General features: G+C 40.5%; 1 protein-coding gene across 2 annotated transcripts in view; it reads right to left on the reverse strand.

Moving 5' to 3' along the window:
• Positions 1-562: 562 nt before the first annotated feature.
• The window catches only part of PLCXD3 (phosphatidylinositol specific phospholipase C X domain containing 3), an 84,088-nt gene continuing 64,151 nt past the window's right edge, over positions 563-20,499 (reverse strand). For both annotated transcript variants that reach the window (XM_039709990.1, XM_039709989.1), the window contains exon 3: positions 563-7,905. In XM_039709990.1, coding sequence (XP_039565924.1) covers positions 7,749-7,905 — 157 coding nt within the window. In that variant the 3' untranslated portion in view covers positions 563-7,748. The remainder of the gene's footprint in view (positions 7,906-20,499) is intronic.

The following is a 20,499-nucleotide window of genomic DNA, read 5'->3' on the forward strand; positions in this document are numbered from 1 at the left end:
ACCATGGACAGCATGGACAGCATGGACACACCATGGACACCATGGACACACCATGGACAGCATGGACAGCATGGACACACCATGGACAGCATGGACACACCATGGACAGCAAGGACACATCACAGTATGGATACACTATGGACAGCATGGACACACCATGGACACCATGGACAGCATGGACACACCATGGATAGCATGGATACTCACAGCATGGACACTCACAGCATGGACACTCCATGTATAGCATGGATACTCACAGCATGGACACTCACAGCATGGACACTCCATGTATAGCATGGATACTCACAGCATGGACACTCACAGCATGGACACACCATGGACACTCACAGCATCCTGTGGTATTGAAGGGTCCCTGTAACAGCCAAGAAAAAAGAACATTCCCAGTGCAATGCCCTCATGGCGCAGTCCTTGTACACCCCTGACATAACAGCACAGCCTGTGTCTAATATATGGCTCCACCCCATAACCCCAGACTGTGCTTAAAAAGCCTCCCACATGAAAAGCCTTAAAACAATGAAGCAATGAAGCCATAAAACAAGAATACAGGTACCAGAGCTTTATTAGATGTTTCACTGGATACAAAGAAACTGGATTTTATATTATTTTTTTTTACTCTAAATACACATTCTTGTCATAAAAATTCACATTTGCTATACAGAACTGTAGGCATTTTTAACACAACATTTATTAAAGTACCATTAAACAGATCCTAAAACGAGAAGGTGCAGCTCTGTGAACCTTTGTGGGCACAACACACAGGGAGCTCTATGTTCTCAGTGTTACACAATCTTCCTTCCCACCAAAACGGAGACGAGTCATTCAAATGCATTAATGCTCACTGGGAATAATAAGGCTTCTGTACAGAGACCCTGAACAGTGTCAGGAGGCAGTGTGGCAATAACATGCTAAAAATCATCACCTAGATGATACTAAACTACTGATGACTGAGGCAGTCAAAAACTTAACTGTCCTGGCAAGCCCATATAATTTTTCTTTTTAAAATTGTGGTTTTAACCACATATTTTTATTTTCAGTAATTACAAATTAGTAATTAATAGTAATTACAAATAACTCCAGGATTCTGCTTTAAGGATCCCTGCTTCACAGCAAAAGTAATTGCAGCTACTTGAGGAATTTCTTCCAATCAAACTGACTTTTGTAGAACCAAAGGCTGCAGGAAGAGGTTAGTACATGCACTCTTACTGCACAAACAAAAACCCCTAAGTGCACCTCCCTCTGAGGAGATACTCATTGGCCACGGTGATGCCTCTTCAAGAGGATGTGTGTGCATAACTTGGAGTGTGTAGATAAACCATACTGGGACATCAGATGAGGCCCACTTCCAGCTTTTAGCCCCACTCACATAACATCCTATACAACCATGTGGACTTCTGTGGTGTACTGAGGCTGACAAATATCTAATATTCACAGCTAGCAGGCAAAGTGATGTGTATGCGCAAGTCCAGAAAAGCAGCACTGAGCAGAGGCAAAGGAAAGAAGTGGGAAGATGCTGCATTTTAACTGGACAACTGACTCTGATTTTCAGAGGCTCTGAAATCACACTTGTGCCTTCCCTCACTCACTGTTCAGGTGAATCTGACTGAAGATGACCTCATGCCAAATGTGCTGCTGGAGAGCAGGCACCCTACTCCAACCAGCCAGGCACAAGGTGGACACTCCCTGTGTTTAGTTAATACCTCTATCCTAATTACTCTTGGCATCAGGCATCTTAAATATAAACCATGAAGGCAGAGCTAGACCTGACTCTGGGAATAGTGCCTGAGTTGTACCTGTAGGCAATGTAGAGATTCCTAAGTAGCTCCTGCAGGGACAAGGAATTATTATAGCTTTTTTATTTAAAGCTGCCACAATTCCTGAAAGCAGAATGCTGTACATGGGCAGGCCAGGCCATGCTGATCAGCCTATGGCATTCACAATTTTTACATAAGGATTTTTTCTTTTATAGGTCCAACCTACACTGGAGCAAAGTTCACAGCTCTTCCTGCAAATTTAAAGCTATGTTCCAACACAGGACATGAGCAGTATTGCATAGCATCCAGGCACTTCCTTAAAGCCAGGATATCCCCATCCTCCTATCATGACTATGTTCCAGAAGATGAATTTGAGGCCACTCAATTGCATGATCACAATTCCTGCTGGCATCAGCAGGAGCTGTGTGTGCGCAGAAGTGATTTGATCTGTAACACACTGGAAACCACGTCTTTGCCACCTTGTACAGTCAAGGCAGTTATCAGGCAAACATCCTATTCTGTATTTACAAATCTGTAAGTGAGCTCCAAGTAACTTCAAGTTTAACTCCTTCGTGCCAGAAAGTGAGGGAGTCAGCTCTACAGACAACCCCTGGTAACATCTGAAACAGAACCGATAATTATGAGATTTAACAATATTATCCTAATGCATTAAGGCAGGTCACATAACTGCCCTTTTCCTTTAGGATTAATTATTATTTCATTGTACACTGTAGACAATCCATAATCCCATTTACACACATATCTATAAAACAGCAGCACAGTAAAAACTAAATAGACCACTGAACTCCAAATACTTGTAATCAATACGTTACACATACTATACAGCATATTTTAACCTCACCATTGGGTAAACATATACAATTCAGAACAACATTGACTGTATGTAACACAGAAGCTACCACTGAGATATGGCAAATACATCATACACTATTAGCTTTTACTTCACTGAAAAGGAATTTAGAACTTTGAAACAGTGTTACCTGAACTCTTGAAATCACCAAATGGCCTAATCAGTTGCTAATAACTAGTTCTTCATATACTAAATTGAGGATAAACAGCACTGGAACTGTGTTTTCAGGGCACTCTGCTTTCTTTTTTATTTTGTGGAATTAAGCTCCACAATTTTAAATTTCATTTGTAACACAGCCTATAATTACTACACAGTGACTCTCTGCTCACTCTCATCTCAGGGTAAAGGCTTGGTAACTACTTTGAAGTTAGTAGAAACTGTCTAGATTTGTATCAGTATGACAGAAAGATTGAGCCCAGCATACAGGATCATACATTCCCTCTCAGCCATGCATGCATATATATTTATATACACATACATGCGCACATTTAAAATAATGTTTTGAAATAGCAGGACCTACAAAACCAGTAATGTTTTTGTCCACCAGCAAAAGAATGAAAATAACCCACTAATTCTAAAACTACACTCCTGTGGTCTGACTCCAATTCACCCCTCACCATACAAGGCAGGAATTGCACTCCAGGAACCACCTCCTGTTTGGACTGGATTTCTGCAGGTTAGATCACTATGGAACGAAGATGTCTCAGCATGTGTAAACTGAAAAATGGAGCTAGGTGGGTTTGCACTGCTGAGACATTCCGTTTGTGCAGCACAGTTGCCATTTTTCAAGTATGGGTAAAAAGAAAGGATCAAGTAATCACATGAAACTGCCAGAAAACAGCAGAACTCAGTGTATACACAACAAACATAGTGAGGGGGAAAATAAGCAGAAGAAGGAAAAAGATGTTTTGGCAGTGAATGACATGACATTTTGGTTAAGTAGATGCTTATACAGATCAGTAGTGTAGACAGGTATTTTTCCGTGATGGGCTGATTACAGTCAACTAATTTCCCATGCAAGATTCCTCATAATACATGTGAAGAAACCTTCCAAGTTTATGGGATCAGAAAAACACATCTGACCCAGCCCTGCAAGCACATTTCTGGTTGAAATTAAAGACAATTTTTAGCTGCATATGGATGGCAAAACTGGGCTGTTGAATGGTCCAGTTGTGCTGCATAGTACTTTCTGGCTTGTTCTTTTTTGGCAAGATCCCCAAACAACATCAACAGGGAGTGCATCTCTATCAGGACTTACAGTTTTAGGCCCTCACAGATGAAATCTTTAGAAGAGCATGGATAGTATATCCCCACATGCACTTTTTTCTTTTAGTAATTAAGGCAAGTTTGTTTACCTGTTCCTACCATAAAGTGCTGTGCTTCTCCAATAGAAAGATTGACAGCTAAATGAAAACATATTTTTTCTGACCAGAATTTAAGATTTTGCTAGTATTTGTCCCCATTAATGGACAAATGTTACAATTTGTCTATTATTGTTTCTTGTCAGAGGATTTTTTTTGCTTTGCTTTTACTTTCTGTTTATTTCCAAATGAGAATTAGAATAAAACTGACACTAAGCAAACATTTCATAACAATACTAACAAACTCTAGATAGCTCTATACTTATTCATATATACAGGCACACACATACACTTTTTAAAATACAGCAAAGCATTTGCCTTGAGTATACCTCTGAGCAGCGAAAAGCCTGGTGTGTCTGGTGTGTGTTTGAGCAGGGGTACCAGCAGAAACCTGGTGTTGATGCTCTCAGATGCAACAGAATTTCAGCCAGAATCCAAAAAAACCCCAAAACTGAAACCTAATTTTCACTCCACCCAAGGATTCAGATCACTTTACTGTAATAGAATGATAGATTAATTCTTTTGGCTATACTTGAGCAGCTGAAGAATCACTTCAGGAGGAGTCTGGAAACAACCAACTCCAACTAAATGGAAAAAAGAGTATTTTACACCTCACTGCCAATAAATAAGCACACATTTTCACATTTTTATGTAGGACACCCACATAGGTGTGGGTTCGAAATTTATTTTCATGTTTCATTTTATATGTCTGTTACATAAATTTTACTTGGAGAGCCTGTGGAAACCAGAAACAAAGTCTATCAAGCCACTCTATAACTTGCTTAATTGTGGGTGAAAGCATTAAAGTCATACCCCTTGTTCAACAAAACCATGACTTGTGACTCTACGTAAATTTTTGACACGGTCTGGATAAAGTTAAATGCCATTAAAAACCTAACTAGCTTAGATCACAGATTTCATTGGGGATGACTTGTACAGTCATAACCCATACAGAAGAGAATGCTACTGAAAGAGCCATCATGACTTCATAACAGCTGCATGAGTTTTTTAAAAAATTTATAGTAGTCCTGTCCAGAACCCCAAAGATCATTATGCAAGTGTACAAGGATGTGTGTGTTATACACATACATTTAAGTGTGTCATTATACTACACATACACTTAAATTATTCTTTATTCTACACTCACATATGCATACACTTTTTCCAAGGCACCCTCTCAGTACAAAACAGCAGGAAGTGTTCTTTTTATGTCACTCTCTAAACTAAAGCAAACAAACCCCCTATAATGCTTGTAACCCATCTGTTCAATATGGCCATCTCTGAATTTCTAAACTCTGATGGGAGATGGTAGTCATTATCATCTGACAGAAAAGAGTAATGGACTGTATGATGCAATTCTCTCTTCTCACTCAACCAAAAGTTCTAGTAACATCAACAGAAATTTGACCTTAATTCTATCCCATAAATCCTTACAATATTTCAAAGAACATTTCCTTGTAAGATGTTATAGCATCTATTGTTTTGTACAGATGAGATGTTTTATTTTCCAAAGTTGTGTATGTGTGTGTTGATGTGTCCAGGAGATAAAACTGCCTGCATTTTATCCAGTTAGGTGTCATAGAGTTTTAATGCTCTCATTTTATAAATTACTAAGTTTTCAATTTACTTTTTATATATGTTTCTTTAAAGCTAGGATGATCAGTGATTTTGTTGCTGGAACAGTGCTATTCAGTAGATGTTCAATCTTGTGTTATGCAGTATTATATCCCACAGACAATTTAAGGACTACAGAGTACTGCTATTAGCTAGAATTGAACTACTACATTCTTTAGTACAGGAACTTTTCACTGATGAAACTGGCACTGATTTTTTGTAATCAGTGGAAAAGTGTTCTGCTCATAACTGCCTTAAAGAGAGGCTTAGACTGCACCTAGACTACACCTATTTTTAAGTGCAATTTCAGTCTTGCAGAAATCAGGTTTCCACCATGGGACAAAATACTGCACATGTTAAAGTATGCACAACTCACCTTATGCTCAATCCATGCTAAACACAATTATTTTCATATTCAGGATATGGGATGAGGCTCTTACATAAGATTAATCCTGGGAAGAAGTGGAGCTCAAAGCTGGCCTAACTGCGTTCCTTATGGAACCAGGGAAAATGTGGACCAGCAGCTGTCCCTTAAAGGTTCATATTGTGACCAGTGTTATTTAATAACTTCATTAATGAAGCAGATGAAAGAATCAAGCACACCCTCAGCAAATTTGCAGGTAACACCAAGCTGAGTGGTGCTGTTGACACCCCTGAAGGATGGGAATTTCACATGGTTTAACAAAACTAAGTGCACAGGCAGCCCCTGGTAGCAGGCTGGGCATGAACAGCCCCAGAGCAGCCCTGCCCAGAAGGGCTTGGGGGAGCTGTGGCTGAGAGGCTGCACATGCCCCGGCCATGGCACTGCCAGCCCAGAGAGCCAAACGTGTCCTGGGCTGCATCCAGAGCCCCGTGGGCAGCAGGGCAGGGAGGGGATTCTGCCCCTCTGCTCTGCTCTGCTGAGACCCACCTGGAGCACTGCATCCAGAGCTGGGCTCCCAGCATGAAAAGGACATGGACCTTTTGGAGCAAGTCCAGAGGAGGCTGTGAAGTTGATTAGAGGGATGGAACACCTCTCCTATGAGGAAATGCTAAAAGAATTGGGATTGTTCCATCTGGAAAAGAGAAGGCTTTGGGGTGACCTAATTCTGGCCATCCAGTACCTGATGGGAGTCTACATGAAAGGTGGAGAGAGACTTTTTACAAGGGCATGTAGTGACAGATGAGGGGGAATGGCTACTGAGAGTAGGTTTAGATTAGATATTAGGAAAAATTCTTTGCTGTGAGGGTTATGAGGTACTAGAACATGTTGCTGAGAGAAGCTGTGGATGCCCCATGCCTGAAAGTGTGTAAAGCCAGGCTTTGGATGGGGCTTGGAGCAACCTGGTCTAGTGAAAAGTGTCCTGCCAATTGCCAGAGTGTTGGAACTAAAAGATCTTTAAGCTTCCAACGCAGGCCATTCTGTGATTACAGAGTTAGGCCAGTATCACATACCTGCTGGCTTGACCTGAGGCAGAGACCTTGGAAAACCCCATTTGAGAATGAAAAGCAAGAAAGATTTCATCTGTGCTTTGTGCAAGCTACACAGTACATGATGTTTACCACCGATTATGGTACATAGCATGTCATGGTTACTGTCCACTGATTATGCATGTGTTAGAAGCATGATTTTGGATTTACATCACAAAGGCATTTAAACCTGCAGCTCATTGATAAATATGATCAGTTAAACCACCTAACAGATGAAATGTAGCAGCTTAAAATTTTTGTGCCAGATATACTGTCCTCAGTCTCCTGGTGCAATGCTCACACCATTGGGAATTCTGCTGTGAGCAGGAAGAGGACAATATATACATCCCCTTGCTCTGAAAACAACAAATTTCTTGGCACTGTTCATAACCACAGAAGACACATGAATCACATTTGGTACCTCATGGAGAACCTGTAAATGGCCTTCTTTTATCAAACACTGTAAACATGTTTAGTTTTGCTTTTCACACTAAACACAAATATGAATAATGATCATAAATGATGAAAACATTTCCCTTATGCCCACCCACTAAAGCCCTAAACACCTCAGTGTGTTACAAGAAGATGAGTGTTTTACAATATAATCCTTTTAGAATACAATCTTTCCTTTTTTTTTTTTTTAATTCTGAATAACGCAACAACACACATATCACAGTACTATCAAGTAGTGTCATCTTCACCTTCATCCAGAGAATAGTTGAGCTTTATGACTGTGCTGATAAAGTCACCAAGTTCTACAAAATCTGCAGTGATAATATTCACACCACTCTCTCCTGCTTTTTGAGTTCGGACCCACTCCATCATTGCAGGAAGAGCCCTAAGGAGAAAAGAAGAACAATAATTACTCATAAATCAGTGAGACAAATGCATCAAGGCAGGATTTACTGACAGTGTCTCCCACTGATCTTACTTGGTTCCTAAGGGAAAGAAACCACGTGAGACAGGACACAGGTTACTGCTCAAGCTTTTCAAAAAGATAAGCAGGCTTAGAGTAATTATTGATTTTGCCTAGGCACAGGGCAAAATTGGACCATGGAACAGATACTTTTTGATATCATCTGGCCATACAACTCCAAGGGAATTGTTTATGGAAAAACCAGTAACAGAGAATTCAAGCCATTTGCAAAGCATGTTTGATGCACTCAAGGAAATGGCAAAAATTGCATTTTGAGGAACACAGAAACAACCATGATTCCTACAGTATAAGTACAGCATATACGAAAAACCCTTTCTTCACCAGTACTGATACCCAAGCCATTAATTAATTAGACTTAATCATAAACCAGTGGTTGGTAACTGAAATAGAAAGCACCGTAGTCATATCAACTCTTTTCTAAGATTCTAAATTTTAATTATGTCAGATCCTTAGCACAGGAATACTGGGGTCTAAAGGATATCTGCCTAACTATGCTTCTGAATATAAAGAATTTTTTTCTGACCTTTTTTTTGTGGAAATACAAACTAACAATCACAAGAAACATCTGTGAGAAAAATAAAAGGCTCCTTAGTCCTGCTGAGGCTGTCAAGCAGCAAAATCCAGTTTTTAGAAGAAAGAAGTTAACAGAGTTCCAAAAAAATAAGGTACACATTTTTCAGAGAAAGGGCATTTTTCAAAGAAAGGGTAATTGACCATTGGTACAAAATCCCAATGACTGTGACAAACTCTGCAGCAGTCTTTAAATCAAGTCTGGCTATCATTCCAAAATTATACTTTTGGTCAACCTCAAGCTGCTGAGTTAAATAAAAGAACCTAAGTCTGGGCAGGGCTGCAGTCAGTTTAGATGAACATTGTGTTCTCCCTTTGCTCTAAGATCTATAAATCTGTGATTTCCCCTAAAACAGCATGTTGTGCAGTCTTTTTCACAGACACAAGGTACATGGAAAATTTTGGTCTGACAGTAATTTAAATGAAGGTGAACATGTTGAACCTATATATTTTCTCAAAAGTTTTAGGAAAGCAGATCTAAAGAAAAGAGAACTATTAGCAGACAGAGATTGTACTTGTCAGTGGCTACTAGAATCCGTCCGTTTTAAAAATAACTTAATACAGAATAAAACCCAAACAGCTAAAATTATTCCTCTCTGTGATTTCACGGGAGAATACCAAGGTTTTATTTCACCAGAATATACTTGAATATACTGTAAGATCCACATATCAGCAATAGATTTTATTTCAGGCATTGATTCAGTATGACTGAAGCACTTGTATGTATGCACACCAGCTCATAAAACCATTCTGCTGTTTATGAACCCAGCCAGCACCTTTAGATGTAAGTTTATGTAATCCTGGAAAGCTGCCCTCTGTAGAACTGTAACAGGGCACAGGTCAGGTGTTAAATACCTGGCAATGCCTGGACTGCTTGAAAAGATCTGCAAGCAACCAGAACCAGGACAGATCTCAGCAGAACAGCACAGACCACCAAGGTGATAAAAGGCAGCTCAGAACAGCTTTAAACTCCACTGCATCTTCACATGTGAAAGGTACTGCTGAACTCTGCTCAAAGATACAAGGTTGAACCTACAAGATAGCAGTATGTATTTAACACCATCCTATTTAAGCCAAAGAGATAGAAGTTTAAAGGTCAACTTGATTCATTGTAGGCAGGCACAAATCCTTCCTTCCTTCCTTCCTTCCTTGACCTTTTGCCACTTCCTGGATGAGAATTTTTGGCGTTGTGTTTTCTCCTCTGGTGCCTGAGATAAGATTCTCCCCCCCTCCCTCCCTCCCTCATAACCCTAATATTTTACTCCCCCTTGAGGCATAATTAATTCCTCTTGGTGTCTTTTACTTGTTCTGAAGCTTGTTCTGATGCCATTCTTTCTTCACACTATACAGTTTGCTGTCCATACACTTCTCCATATTGACCAAAATACTATTTTCATTTTCCTAATGTGCTCCTAGTAAGTCAGACTCCACCAAAAAGTCATGCCTCCTTTTGATTAGTGCTTTATCCTAAAGTCAGCCTGCTTTGCCATTTCATCCACAGTTGACTTGGTTATTTGAATAGGTTATTTTTATTTTACTGATATTTCACACAGGACACAGTTGCATGACCCTCTGCTCATATGTAAATTGCTAGATAAAGTCACGGAAATCTTTTGTTCAGAAGACTAGAAAGCATTTAAAGATAAGTCAGAAATGAATCACATTATCAAACAAAAAGCTTATTTGCATAGCAAAGCCAAATAAAAGAATCATATAAAAGAAAAAAAAAAAAGATAGTTGAAGAAAACATTCCACTGACCTTAAAGATTTGATGTAGGCTCAATAGCTCTCTTTATGACAAAACTTAATACAAAAACCACACAGATGATCTCTTCCCCATGTGCCATCTTGAGAGTGGATTAAACCAATGACTTTAAAAACCACACATTGCTCAGTTTCAGTGTTTATCTCAAATGCTCACAATAATTATTAGAATAAGCCTTCTTTAATATTCCTCAGGGTGCCTTTGTGGTAGCAGTACAAATCTTGTTCACCCTGCCTTGCAATTTCCAAATTGTGCCTCAAACTAGTGATTGTTCTCACCAAGGGTTTTACTCAGGCGAACAAACCACCTACATGACTGAGCTCACAAAAGACCAGTACGTACCACAGTCTTCGCAGATATTTTTATGTGGTTCTCTGTCAGACATGGGGGAAGCTTCTAGAAGCTTCTCACAGAAGCCACCCCTGTAGCACCCCCCTCTACCAAAACTATGCTACTCAAACCCAACCCATCTTGCTGGGTAGGTAAGAAATTATTTTATGCACAAGCATATAGGCAGGAGCGTCTCACCCTGCAAACCCTAGGAGCATCACTGCCTCTGTGTTAGGCAGGTCCTGGCTCTCCTATGGAGGATATCTTTAGGGTACCTCCCACAGCTGGTACAGTCCAGCCCGTATGGACACAATCCCAGCTCTCACAAGGAGCTACAGGTTCCAAAGCCACCACGTTACCCAGAGCCACATACACAGAGGGTGCTGCTTGTCTTTGCACAGAGCCAGGGAGCAGAGTAGGTGTGCTCCTCCACAAGAGCTGCGCCAGGAGAAAGAGAGGAGTCCTCTCCTCTTACTTCCCGGGGCACTGTTTTCTTTCTGCTGCAGTTCCTCTGACCTGGCTGGACTTGGCCAGATCTGATCCTGCCAGGCCAGTGCACCACTGCCCCACAAACCAGCATCTGAAGTCAATTAGTTTTTCCACATCCCTGGTGGAAGCAGAGGGGTTAATGGAAACAGTAGTCTGGGAGGGCAAAGACACAAGACTGGGGAGCTTGAGTGCTGGCAGAGAAGGAGGTGAATGACACACTACCTCAATTTGAGCATGGATTGAGATCAGTAATCTTGGTGATAAATTTTCTGGCCTGAAGGAATGTGTAGAGTATCTCATTTCTTTTCACAAACTGGAAATGAGGAGGTGCCAGATAACTGCACCTCACTGCCAGGATGGTGGGAGTAAAGCCATGTGTCTGACTGATGTGGAAGGACCTCATGGGAAGGGCTGTGGTCCAGCCCAGCCTCCAGCACTGCACCTCCCCACAAGCAGACAGATCCTCCACCCGTGACACCAGCAGCCTTCTGGAGCAGCATTTCCACCTGCCAAAGACTGCATGAGAAGGGGGAGAGTAGAGGACATCTGGTTGGTAGCGACCTACCTGTGCTGGACAATGTGAAGTCACACAGAGATACTTGATGTGCCTGTATTTCTTCTGAGATCTCAGTTTTCATCTCAGGTGGCACCTCACTAGGTTAGTCAGAGGTACTCACAACCTGGGCATAACCTGGGTATCAGGATGGTTTACACCATGACTGCAAGCATGCCTTACATCACCATTCTCAGCCTTTTTTTTTTTTTTTTGAGGGGCCATGCACTTTCTCATAAAGCATTGCTACAGCAATTTTCACTTAGAACACAGTAAAATCTAGGCTCAGCTTTGACACTTATTTTATTACCTCTATTTTCCCTGTTCTGCTTGCTTGCTTATATAAGCAGAAATGTGCACATATTTATTTTTAAGTTTTTCTCCTCTTTCAGGAAACATTTTCTGATGTATTAGAGATCTGCTGAGAAATACTGACCTCAACTGCAAAACAGTCATTGCCCTTTTTAAAGTTACTGAATATTCAAGACCACTTTCGTCTTTTTTTTAAATCTATCAAAGCTCTCAAGTGACTTCAATGGCATTAAATTTTGTTTAAAAAAATAATAATTAAGCATTCAAGTTGCTTCAGTTCAAGCAGTAAAATCATGAGTCCTATTAAAAGCTTTCAGAAAGAAAATATGACCTAATTATTTGTATTAAGCTTTGTTTTTTAAAAAACTGTTCCTAGGCTATTTTAGTTCAGAAAGAGGGTTGGTTATTTGGTTTTTTTAATGCCTGAGTCATGAAAACCCGACAGTGTGACAGAAGACTAATGACAGCAGTGCTGTAAGACAAGACCTCCCGTGGTGGAACAGCCGCTCCTCTCTTCAGAGCTTTCACAGGAAAGGAGAAGGAAAAGCAACTTTCACAAACACAAAACAGAATGGCTATTCACTATTTAATGAGAGTTTGATCACTAAAGGCAGAGAACACATTTTCTTCTGGAGTGCAGGGAGTCAGTACAACCTAATCCACAGTGAGAAATTGGTCCCATTCTCAGGGTGTGATGCTGCCGAGCATTAAGTGCCCATTCCCAGTAACACCAGTGAGAACTGCAGCAGGTCTGCATGCTCAGGGCAAAGTGACATGTGGCATTTCTTCCCTCTCCAGTGAAGCACACATGCTGCTCCCTGCAGCCTTTTGCAAACAGGTCTTATGGCTGAACAAAACCAGTACCCCTTTGCATGAGACTGTGCTTACACAACTCTGACTCAGAGTCCCTATATTCCTTAATTTCCCAGCTCTCCATTCAATTTCACTGTCTGCAAAAACACTGAATTTTAGAGCCATAATTCAGCATATGCTCACCTTGGCTTTTCAAGGATGCTCAGAATTCATCACTCCAGTGGGAGCAGTGGATTTCCTATGTGTCACTGAAACATGAAAATCACGACTGGAAAGAACTTTGAAAAGTCATCCAAGTTCATCCAACCCACCTTGAACAGGATCAACTGCACTAAGATCAGTGATACAAACCACTTCTGGTTCAGTTTAATCTATTTACAAGCCCCCAGTGAGGGAACTGTCACAACTTTTCTGTGTAATCAGAGTACCCCTGTACAGATATCCTTATACATCCTCCTTTGCTTCACCTTCAGTACCCAGAAATAATAGCATTGTGGCATGCTGCTCAAGAGTGTTCTCCATGCCCTCACTCTGCATCGATAAATAAGTTTCCCTGCAAAGGATGAGGCTGAGGTACCATTCCACACTACACCATTCTACCATAATTTTCTTCGTGGCACAACTACTTTAAAAGGTCCTCCTCTTTTATATGCTAGCCATTTGTTTCCACTCCCTGATCAAAATTTATAATTCTCTCAGTTGTGCTAATAGACCTGTAGAGACACAATTAACACAGCACATGGAAAAGGCTGAATTAACAGAAACAGAACAAGTGGTTTTACGCTTCCTTTGCCCCTGATTCATTGACAAGTTTTGGTTTGTAACAGGTCCTCACTAACTGTTGAAATGTGACAAACAAGGAGAAAATTAACTGAAGCACAGAGATTTACACGAGCTCAGCATAAAAAGATTGGAACAGAACTCCTCAGATGCACTTCCACAACTCTTGGATCCTCTTTAGGCAGCAGTAGCATTGTCTTAAAATTGGCACCACCAAGGTCGGATTGACTCAAACCAGAAAATTTGGGCAACATTGAGTGGGAATTACTTTTCCTGGATCTTGAGTGGATTACTGTACGTGAACTGCCATGTTGCAAGAACAACCTACATTAATATCTAACAACCTACAATTAATATCTAACAACAATATCAATCTACATTAATATCTATCTTGAATTTATTCTTCTGAAAAACTTGTCTGTAATTTAGTCATCCTCAATTGCTTTATACAATTTGAAAATGCATCTATTAAAATGACACAGACAAGCATGCTGAGGTCAGATGCATCTCTTAACGTAATTATTTTAACAGCAGTATTTTAGCACACTCCTTACAATCGCCAAGGGCCAGATGTCTTCCTTCTCAGATTGAACTAGTATTGGCTTTCTGGGTTTCATTTACAAAGGGAGGCAGACATGAGCTCAAAAGGAATATTCCCACCCTCCCTTCAAAAAGTATTTCAGCTGAATTTATTAAACCTACATCTTGTACAAAAATGTAATGGAATATTTAATAGCAGCAAATTATGGTTTCTGGAGGTAATTAATGTTCAACATCCCATTTTTTCCTTTTTCCCTGTTTTTAGCCATTGCATCTAGAGCATTAACTAATAGCATTAGGAATGCAGGCAGGAGGAAAAGGACTCAGTGGACACTGTAGTATAAGAGCTCTCTTTAAGGAGACAACTCTAGTATTTTGGCTACTCTCTTGATTAATGCAGTAGGGAGCTGAAGTGGCAAAGACAGAGCTAAAAGTTTGAGCTGCTGCCATACAAACCATGGTGTTTAGCTTTCACTTTATGACTGAAAAAGGCTTGTATAATATGTAGTTACCCTTGTACGGAAAACACACAATAGCCAAAGGATTTAAAGGAAAAGTACTACTTGCTATGAGGATGACTCTGTTCAAAGGCTGTTTTTTCTCAGTGATTCAGCAGATCAAACTAGACAATTTAATCAACTGCTTCTCTAACCTGGAGCTGTGCAAAGCATTTGACATGGTCATCATATCCTTGTCTCTAAATTGAAGAGACATAGATTTGGTGGATGGATCATTTGGTAGATAAGGAATTGGCTGGATAGTCACACTTAAAGAGCTGTGATCAGTGGCTTAATGTCCAGGTGGAAAGCTGTGTCAAGTGGTGCTCCCCAAGGGCTGGTATTAGGACTGTTGCTGTTTAATATCTTTGCTGGTCACATGGACAGTGGGATTGAGGATTCCCTCAGCAAGTTTGCTGATGACACTGAGCTGCGTGGGGCAATCAACACGTGGGAGGGAAGAGATGGCATCCAGGAGGACCTTGACAGCTTTGAGAGGCAGGTCAGGGCAACCCCCAGGCTGGGGGCTGATGGGATTGAGGGAAGTCCTGCAGGGATGCACTTTGGGGTGTTGATGGATTAGAAGCTCAACATGACTCAGCAATGTGCACTTGCAGCCCAGAAAGCCAACCTGGGCTGCACCCAGAGCAGTGTGGCCAGGAGGCTGGAGTAGGGGATTCTGCCCCTCAGCCCCACTGGGTTGAAAACCCACCTGGGCTGCTGCATCCAGGTCTGGAGCCCCCAAAATAAGAAGGAAATGGACCTTGGAGTAAGTCCAGAGGAGGCCATGAAGATGATGGACTGAAGCAGAAGGCTGGAGTACCTCTCCTGTGAACACAGTCTGAGATTGGGATTGTTCAGCATGAAGACAAGGCTTCAGGGAGACCATAGAGCACATTCCAGTACCTAAATGAGGCCTACAGGAAAGCCGAAGAGGGATTCTTCACAAGGGCATGGAGTGATGAGACAAGAGGAATGGCTTCAAACTGAAAAAGAGGAGGTTTAGATTAGGTGTTAGGAAGCAATTTTTTGCCATGAGGGTCGTGAGGCAGAGAAGTCACAGGTGCCCCATACCTGGAAGTGTTAAAGTCCAGCTTGGTCAGGGCTTTGAGCAACCAAATCTAGTGGAAGGTGTCCCTGTCCATGACAGGGACTGGCATAGGATGACCTTTAAAAAGTCTCTTACAACACAAACCATTCTATGATTCTATGTTAATCAGTTGTCTCTTGGAGATCACAGAGTGGTGATCAGGGAGATCAGAGCAATGTTCAGTCATTAGCCCTTTTAACCTCCTGTAGCACAAACACAAAGCTTGAACACTCATTAACACAGGTACCTGGATGAGGCATACTTTATCTATATGAGACAGCTGGTCTTGCTCCCAGCTCCACATAGAAATCTGAGTGTTCAAGAAACATTAAAAAAATTCACATAAATGACAATATGCCTGGAATATGGAAACTGGAAGTGGAACTTATTCCACTGTCTGTGAAACAGAAAACCTCTGCTTTACAGAAGAAAATATCTGTCACCAATCAAAGGAACAGCTACAGGCGTGGGGTTCTTTTCCTCCACCATCTTCTTGTTCTTTAAAAAAAGAGTTATGATTTATTCATACACCCATTACACTTGAATCCCTGTATTAAAGCATCCAAATCAGGTGTTAGAATCTGACAGCAGAGCTGGAATTCCTTTGACACAGATGTATGTTGTAGCCAGTACCAGACCATTCACAGCCAAGGTTTCCTCCACCAGACTCAGCCAAGGGCTTTGTTTTCTGCAGGAGCTGCCACCACGTGTTATCTGCGATCTTTCAAAGAGCTGTCCTGCTGAGGAACTTATTAGGGTAGTCGAGGTATAGAACTGTTCAGCTACCCCCTGTTTTGGAGTTTCACTGCTGCTGCTGGCTCATCTCCTTGTTACAAAACTCACATTCTTGAAAATGTAAAATTTGAATGATTCAAGAAAGAAGTCAGAGATTTGGAGGGGGAAAAAAGTAGAAGGTAGTGCATGGAGGAAATACTCTGAAATTTAATATGGAGAAGAATGAAAGAGAATCTACCACAACAAAGTAGAAGAGATAATTTTTACAAGCATTCAGCCCTGCCCAAAACCTTGATACACAGATGAATTAGCAGAGTGATTATGAAAATCCCACTTCTGAGTAACAGGAAAAGTTAGTAAAAAGGTAGGTAATATTAGCAGAGAAAACAGAGCAGTTAGGTGGAGGGCAAGGTTTATTTAAGAAACTTCTGACTGCCAGCACAATTTCTATGCTGTATGACTTGTAACAGAATTTCATACATCATTGCAGTTTCCACTGACATCGTTGCTACAACAAATCTAAATTACTTAAGTAAATAGAGAAAACAAGGATTTTTTTTCAGACTAATAGTGTAGCCTGAAAAAAACGTTTCTTCCTGCAGTTACCTTAAATGAAAATGAATCTCAGCGGTATTTTAATTCTTTGCTATTGAATACAGAGACAACGAAAAAGTAAAAATCTGCAGGTGACTGTTTGCTACAGTACTTTATTCAGTATATTCCACAATATGTTATTCAGAAGGACATATGCAGAATAATTCATATGTAAGGCAAAGTTGAAAAATGCAAGGAAAATAACCATATTCAAATAAGAGACAGTTACAGTAAAGAGATGCATCTTGTGGTGTTCCCAGAAGTTTAATACTTCCTTACAGTTTAGAATAAAGGTGAAAATGTGCTTTGTTCATGAAACATTCACCAAACAGATTATGATGAAGCAATCCACCCAATAAAGTTGAAACGGAAAATTATAAGAGAAAGAATTACCTCCAAAGAAGGGAAATAGTAGTTTTTCATCCCTACTGCTATTTGGACAGCAAGAAGCAAAGAATATAGTAAGGGTTTCAGGCAGCACATCCAAGTAACAGAAATTGGGCATAATTACAGCTCTGATTTGAATGATGTTGTGATTAAAACAAGTCAGAAAATTAGATGGTGGAAACAAAATGACATAGGAACACACAGTTTTTCAGTTAATTAAAAATATATTAAATGTGTAGCTCATGTTCAGCATAGCCAATTAAACATTATTTTCTCACTCTTTGGTTCTCTTAAAACTGTCAAAACACTTCAATATTTCTAAAACACTTAGGTTGAAAATATCACATGTAAATGTTTTCTTACATATTTTTCGCATATACAACTAGTGTTCAAGTTTGTCCCCATTTCACAAATAGAATCAATAACATTCACAATTCTGCTTTCCCAGTGCATTTCATTTAGCCCACAAACTCCTCTCTGCTGTACCTCTCTACACCTGAGGCATCACTTCTGCTTCCTGACATCTCTTTATTTTTCTTCACCAAGCCTTCATCTGCAAGGTTGGCTTTATCATCTCCATTGTAAGGCATGCACCAAATGGATTCACAGCACATATAATAAGGATGCTTATTTCACTGCTGTCATGACCACCTCTAGTGCTGGGGTGCCCCAAAACTCCAGCCTGGTGCCTGGACCACAGGCACACACCTATTACCTCCTCCACAAAAACTACTTCACCTCACCACAGAGAAGGATCAAGCTGCTTATTATAATTTATACATCTTCTGGCTTCTAGCTCTGGACTCCTACAGCTAAACCATCTTTGTTAATCAGCTGGATCCCAGAGGCACTATCCTCCTAAATAGCATCCTGGGCATTGCTGTGAATCATTTACCAGGAGCAGCCTTCCCAGAGCTATTCCTCATTCCTTCTACTTAACTTTCCTCACAACCTAGAATTAACAAGCCCAAACCATTCATATGATGGTTTTACTATGCCAATTATAATTATCCAAAATATAGTACCCAGGAGATATTACAAAATAGTCACTGCTCTTTTACAGTGAGAAATGTTTGTCCGGGATACAGCTGGTAGAGACAGGCTCACCAGGTTATCTTTCTGCCGACATGGGAGCTGTGCCCCATACAGACTTCTTTGACTTCTCAACACTCAGTGGGGTCATGAATGAATACTGCAAGAGTACCTGTCTCCCCACCCCTATGTGGGAGCTCCCATCCCATGTCTCAGTCTGGACCAGAGTTCTCCCAGGGCTCCCACAAGCAGATCAGCAGGGAGCAGAGCACAGTGAGGTCCTGTCCTCCCATCTCCAGTCACAAAGCAAGTGCCATGGTAAGGTGCTTTGGTAAGACAGGTTAGCAGCCATGACATTCTCTTATAGAATGGAGTCTGGGAGGAACTTGCTACTAGTGATCTCTGCTCTTCTTTCAAAAGTTGATGAAGCTCATCTTAAAAGCAGTCAGTTTTTTCACTCCCACTTTTTCAGCTGGAAAACTTCACTGTAGGGAGCCCTTTTCTCACTTCCAGATTAAATTTATTTAGTCAGTGTTGCTCTTCTAAGAATGCTGGCCCTTAGCCTAAACTGTTTTCTCTCACTGGTATTTATTCCCATGATATTTACAGTGAGTAGGTAATCACAGAATCTCTCAGGATTCACTGTGCCAGGATAAACAAAACAGGTTTTCTCAGTGTCTTCAGCAATCCACTCCCTGTTTATCCTAGTTAGTAGTCCCTCTCTGCAGCTCTGTTTATCCTAGTTAGCAGTCCCTCTCTGCAGCTATGCCAGTATTATCTACTCAGAACATGGATGACCAAAACTGCATTGAAAATGCAAAAAGATATCATACCTCAGATGGTAGTCTTTCTGTGCAGGCTGTAAATGTTTAGGTGCATAACACAAGGATATATCACCCTTTCTTCTACACGGTTTCCACCAAGGGCTAACATTTAGCCAACCATGGGAGACACTACAGCAGCTACCTTGCCTGGCAATCCCAGCTGATGAGATCCTGCCTTATGAGAGCATGCTCCCATCATCATGACCTTACGTTTTATACCACAGAATTTCATCTCACTTCTTCTGCAGATATCCAGGTCTGTTACCCCTCAGCTTTCCTCAGTTACAATAACAGACTCTTTGTGTTAGCAGCAAACTCCCTTATTTACAGCAGAATTCAAGGTCATGATCAAAGTTAAAATGGATATTGAGAATGGGACATAAAGATTGTCACTTGATCAACTGTGATACCAAGGGCCAGGTGAACGCTGGATGCTTCAGTGCTAGACATCCACTGTGGTACTAAATAGTTGTGAAACCAAGATTCTGAAACCAAGAACTGCTGTTCCGTGAAACTCCAGCACTTCAAAATGTGATTTTGTTTCATATTAGAAAGCCAACAAAAAATTTTGGCCTTTCCACAAAATAAAATCCAATACCTATTTTTGAATAAAAAATTAAAAGCTGTGAATATAGAAACAGCATTAAATATTGCAATTAAGAATGTAACATAAATCTAAAGACAAGACAGAACTAATAGGAGTGAAAATCAAAATGTTTTGACGTAAAGTATTTTGTTAAAATAGACTTTTCCCTGGGGAAAAACATGTAAAGGAACATTCTTGGGGGGGAAAAAAAGAGTAGACTTTAAAATACCGACAGTTGTCAATAAAAAATAGCATTAATGGGAAAAAGAAAAAATGGCTTTATAATCTCTGGGTTGAAAAAAGTCACAGAAACATGCACTTAATGTCAGATCTAAAAAACTAATAACTGTAGACCAAACTCTTAACAAAGGAAATAAAATATTAAACAATGTACCACTGATGTGATCTCAAATTAGCTTTAAAAACAAAAAACTATTTGGTGACTTGGAGCACTCTTACTGGTTCTGATCAGCACTAAAAATAGGCAGACATTGTGAGAAGTCTTATGTTTCCAGTAATACTGATAACTTTTGAATTGATCTCATATTTTATTTAACAAGAACTCCACAGCAATGAACCATGGTTACCAACCACAGGG

The sequence above is a fragment of the Passer montanus genome, unplaced genomic scaffold, assembly GCF_014805655.1.
Source record: "Passer montanus isolate IOZ18808 unplaced genomic scaffold, ASM1480565v1 scaffold22, whole genome shotgun sequence".
In the NCBI taxonomy this organism is placed as follows: Eukaryota; Metazoa; Chordata; class Aves; order Passeriformes; family Passeridae; genus Passer; species Passer montanus.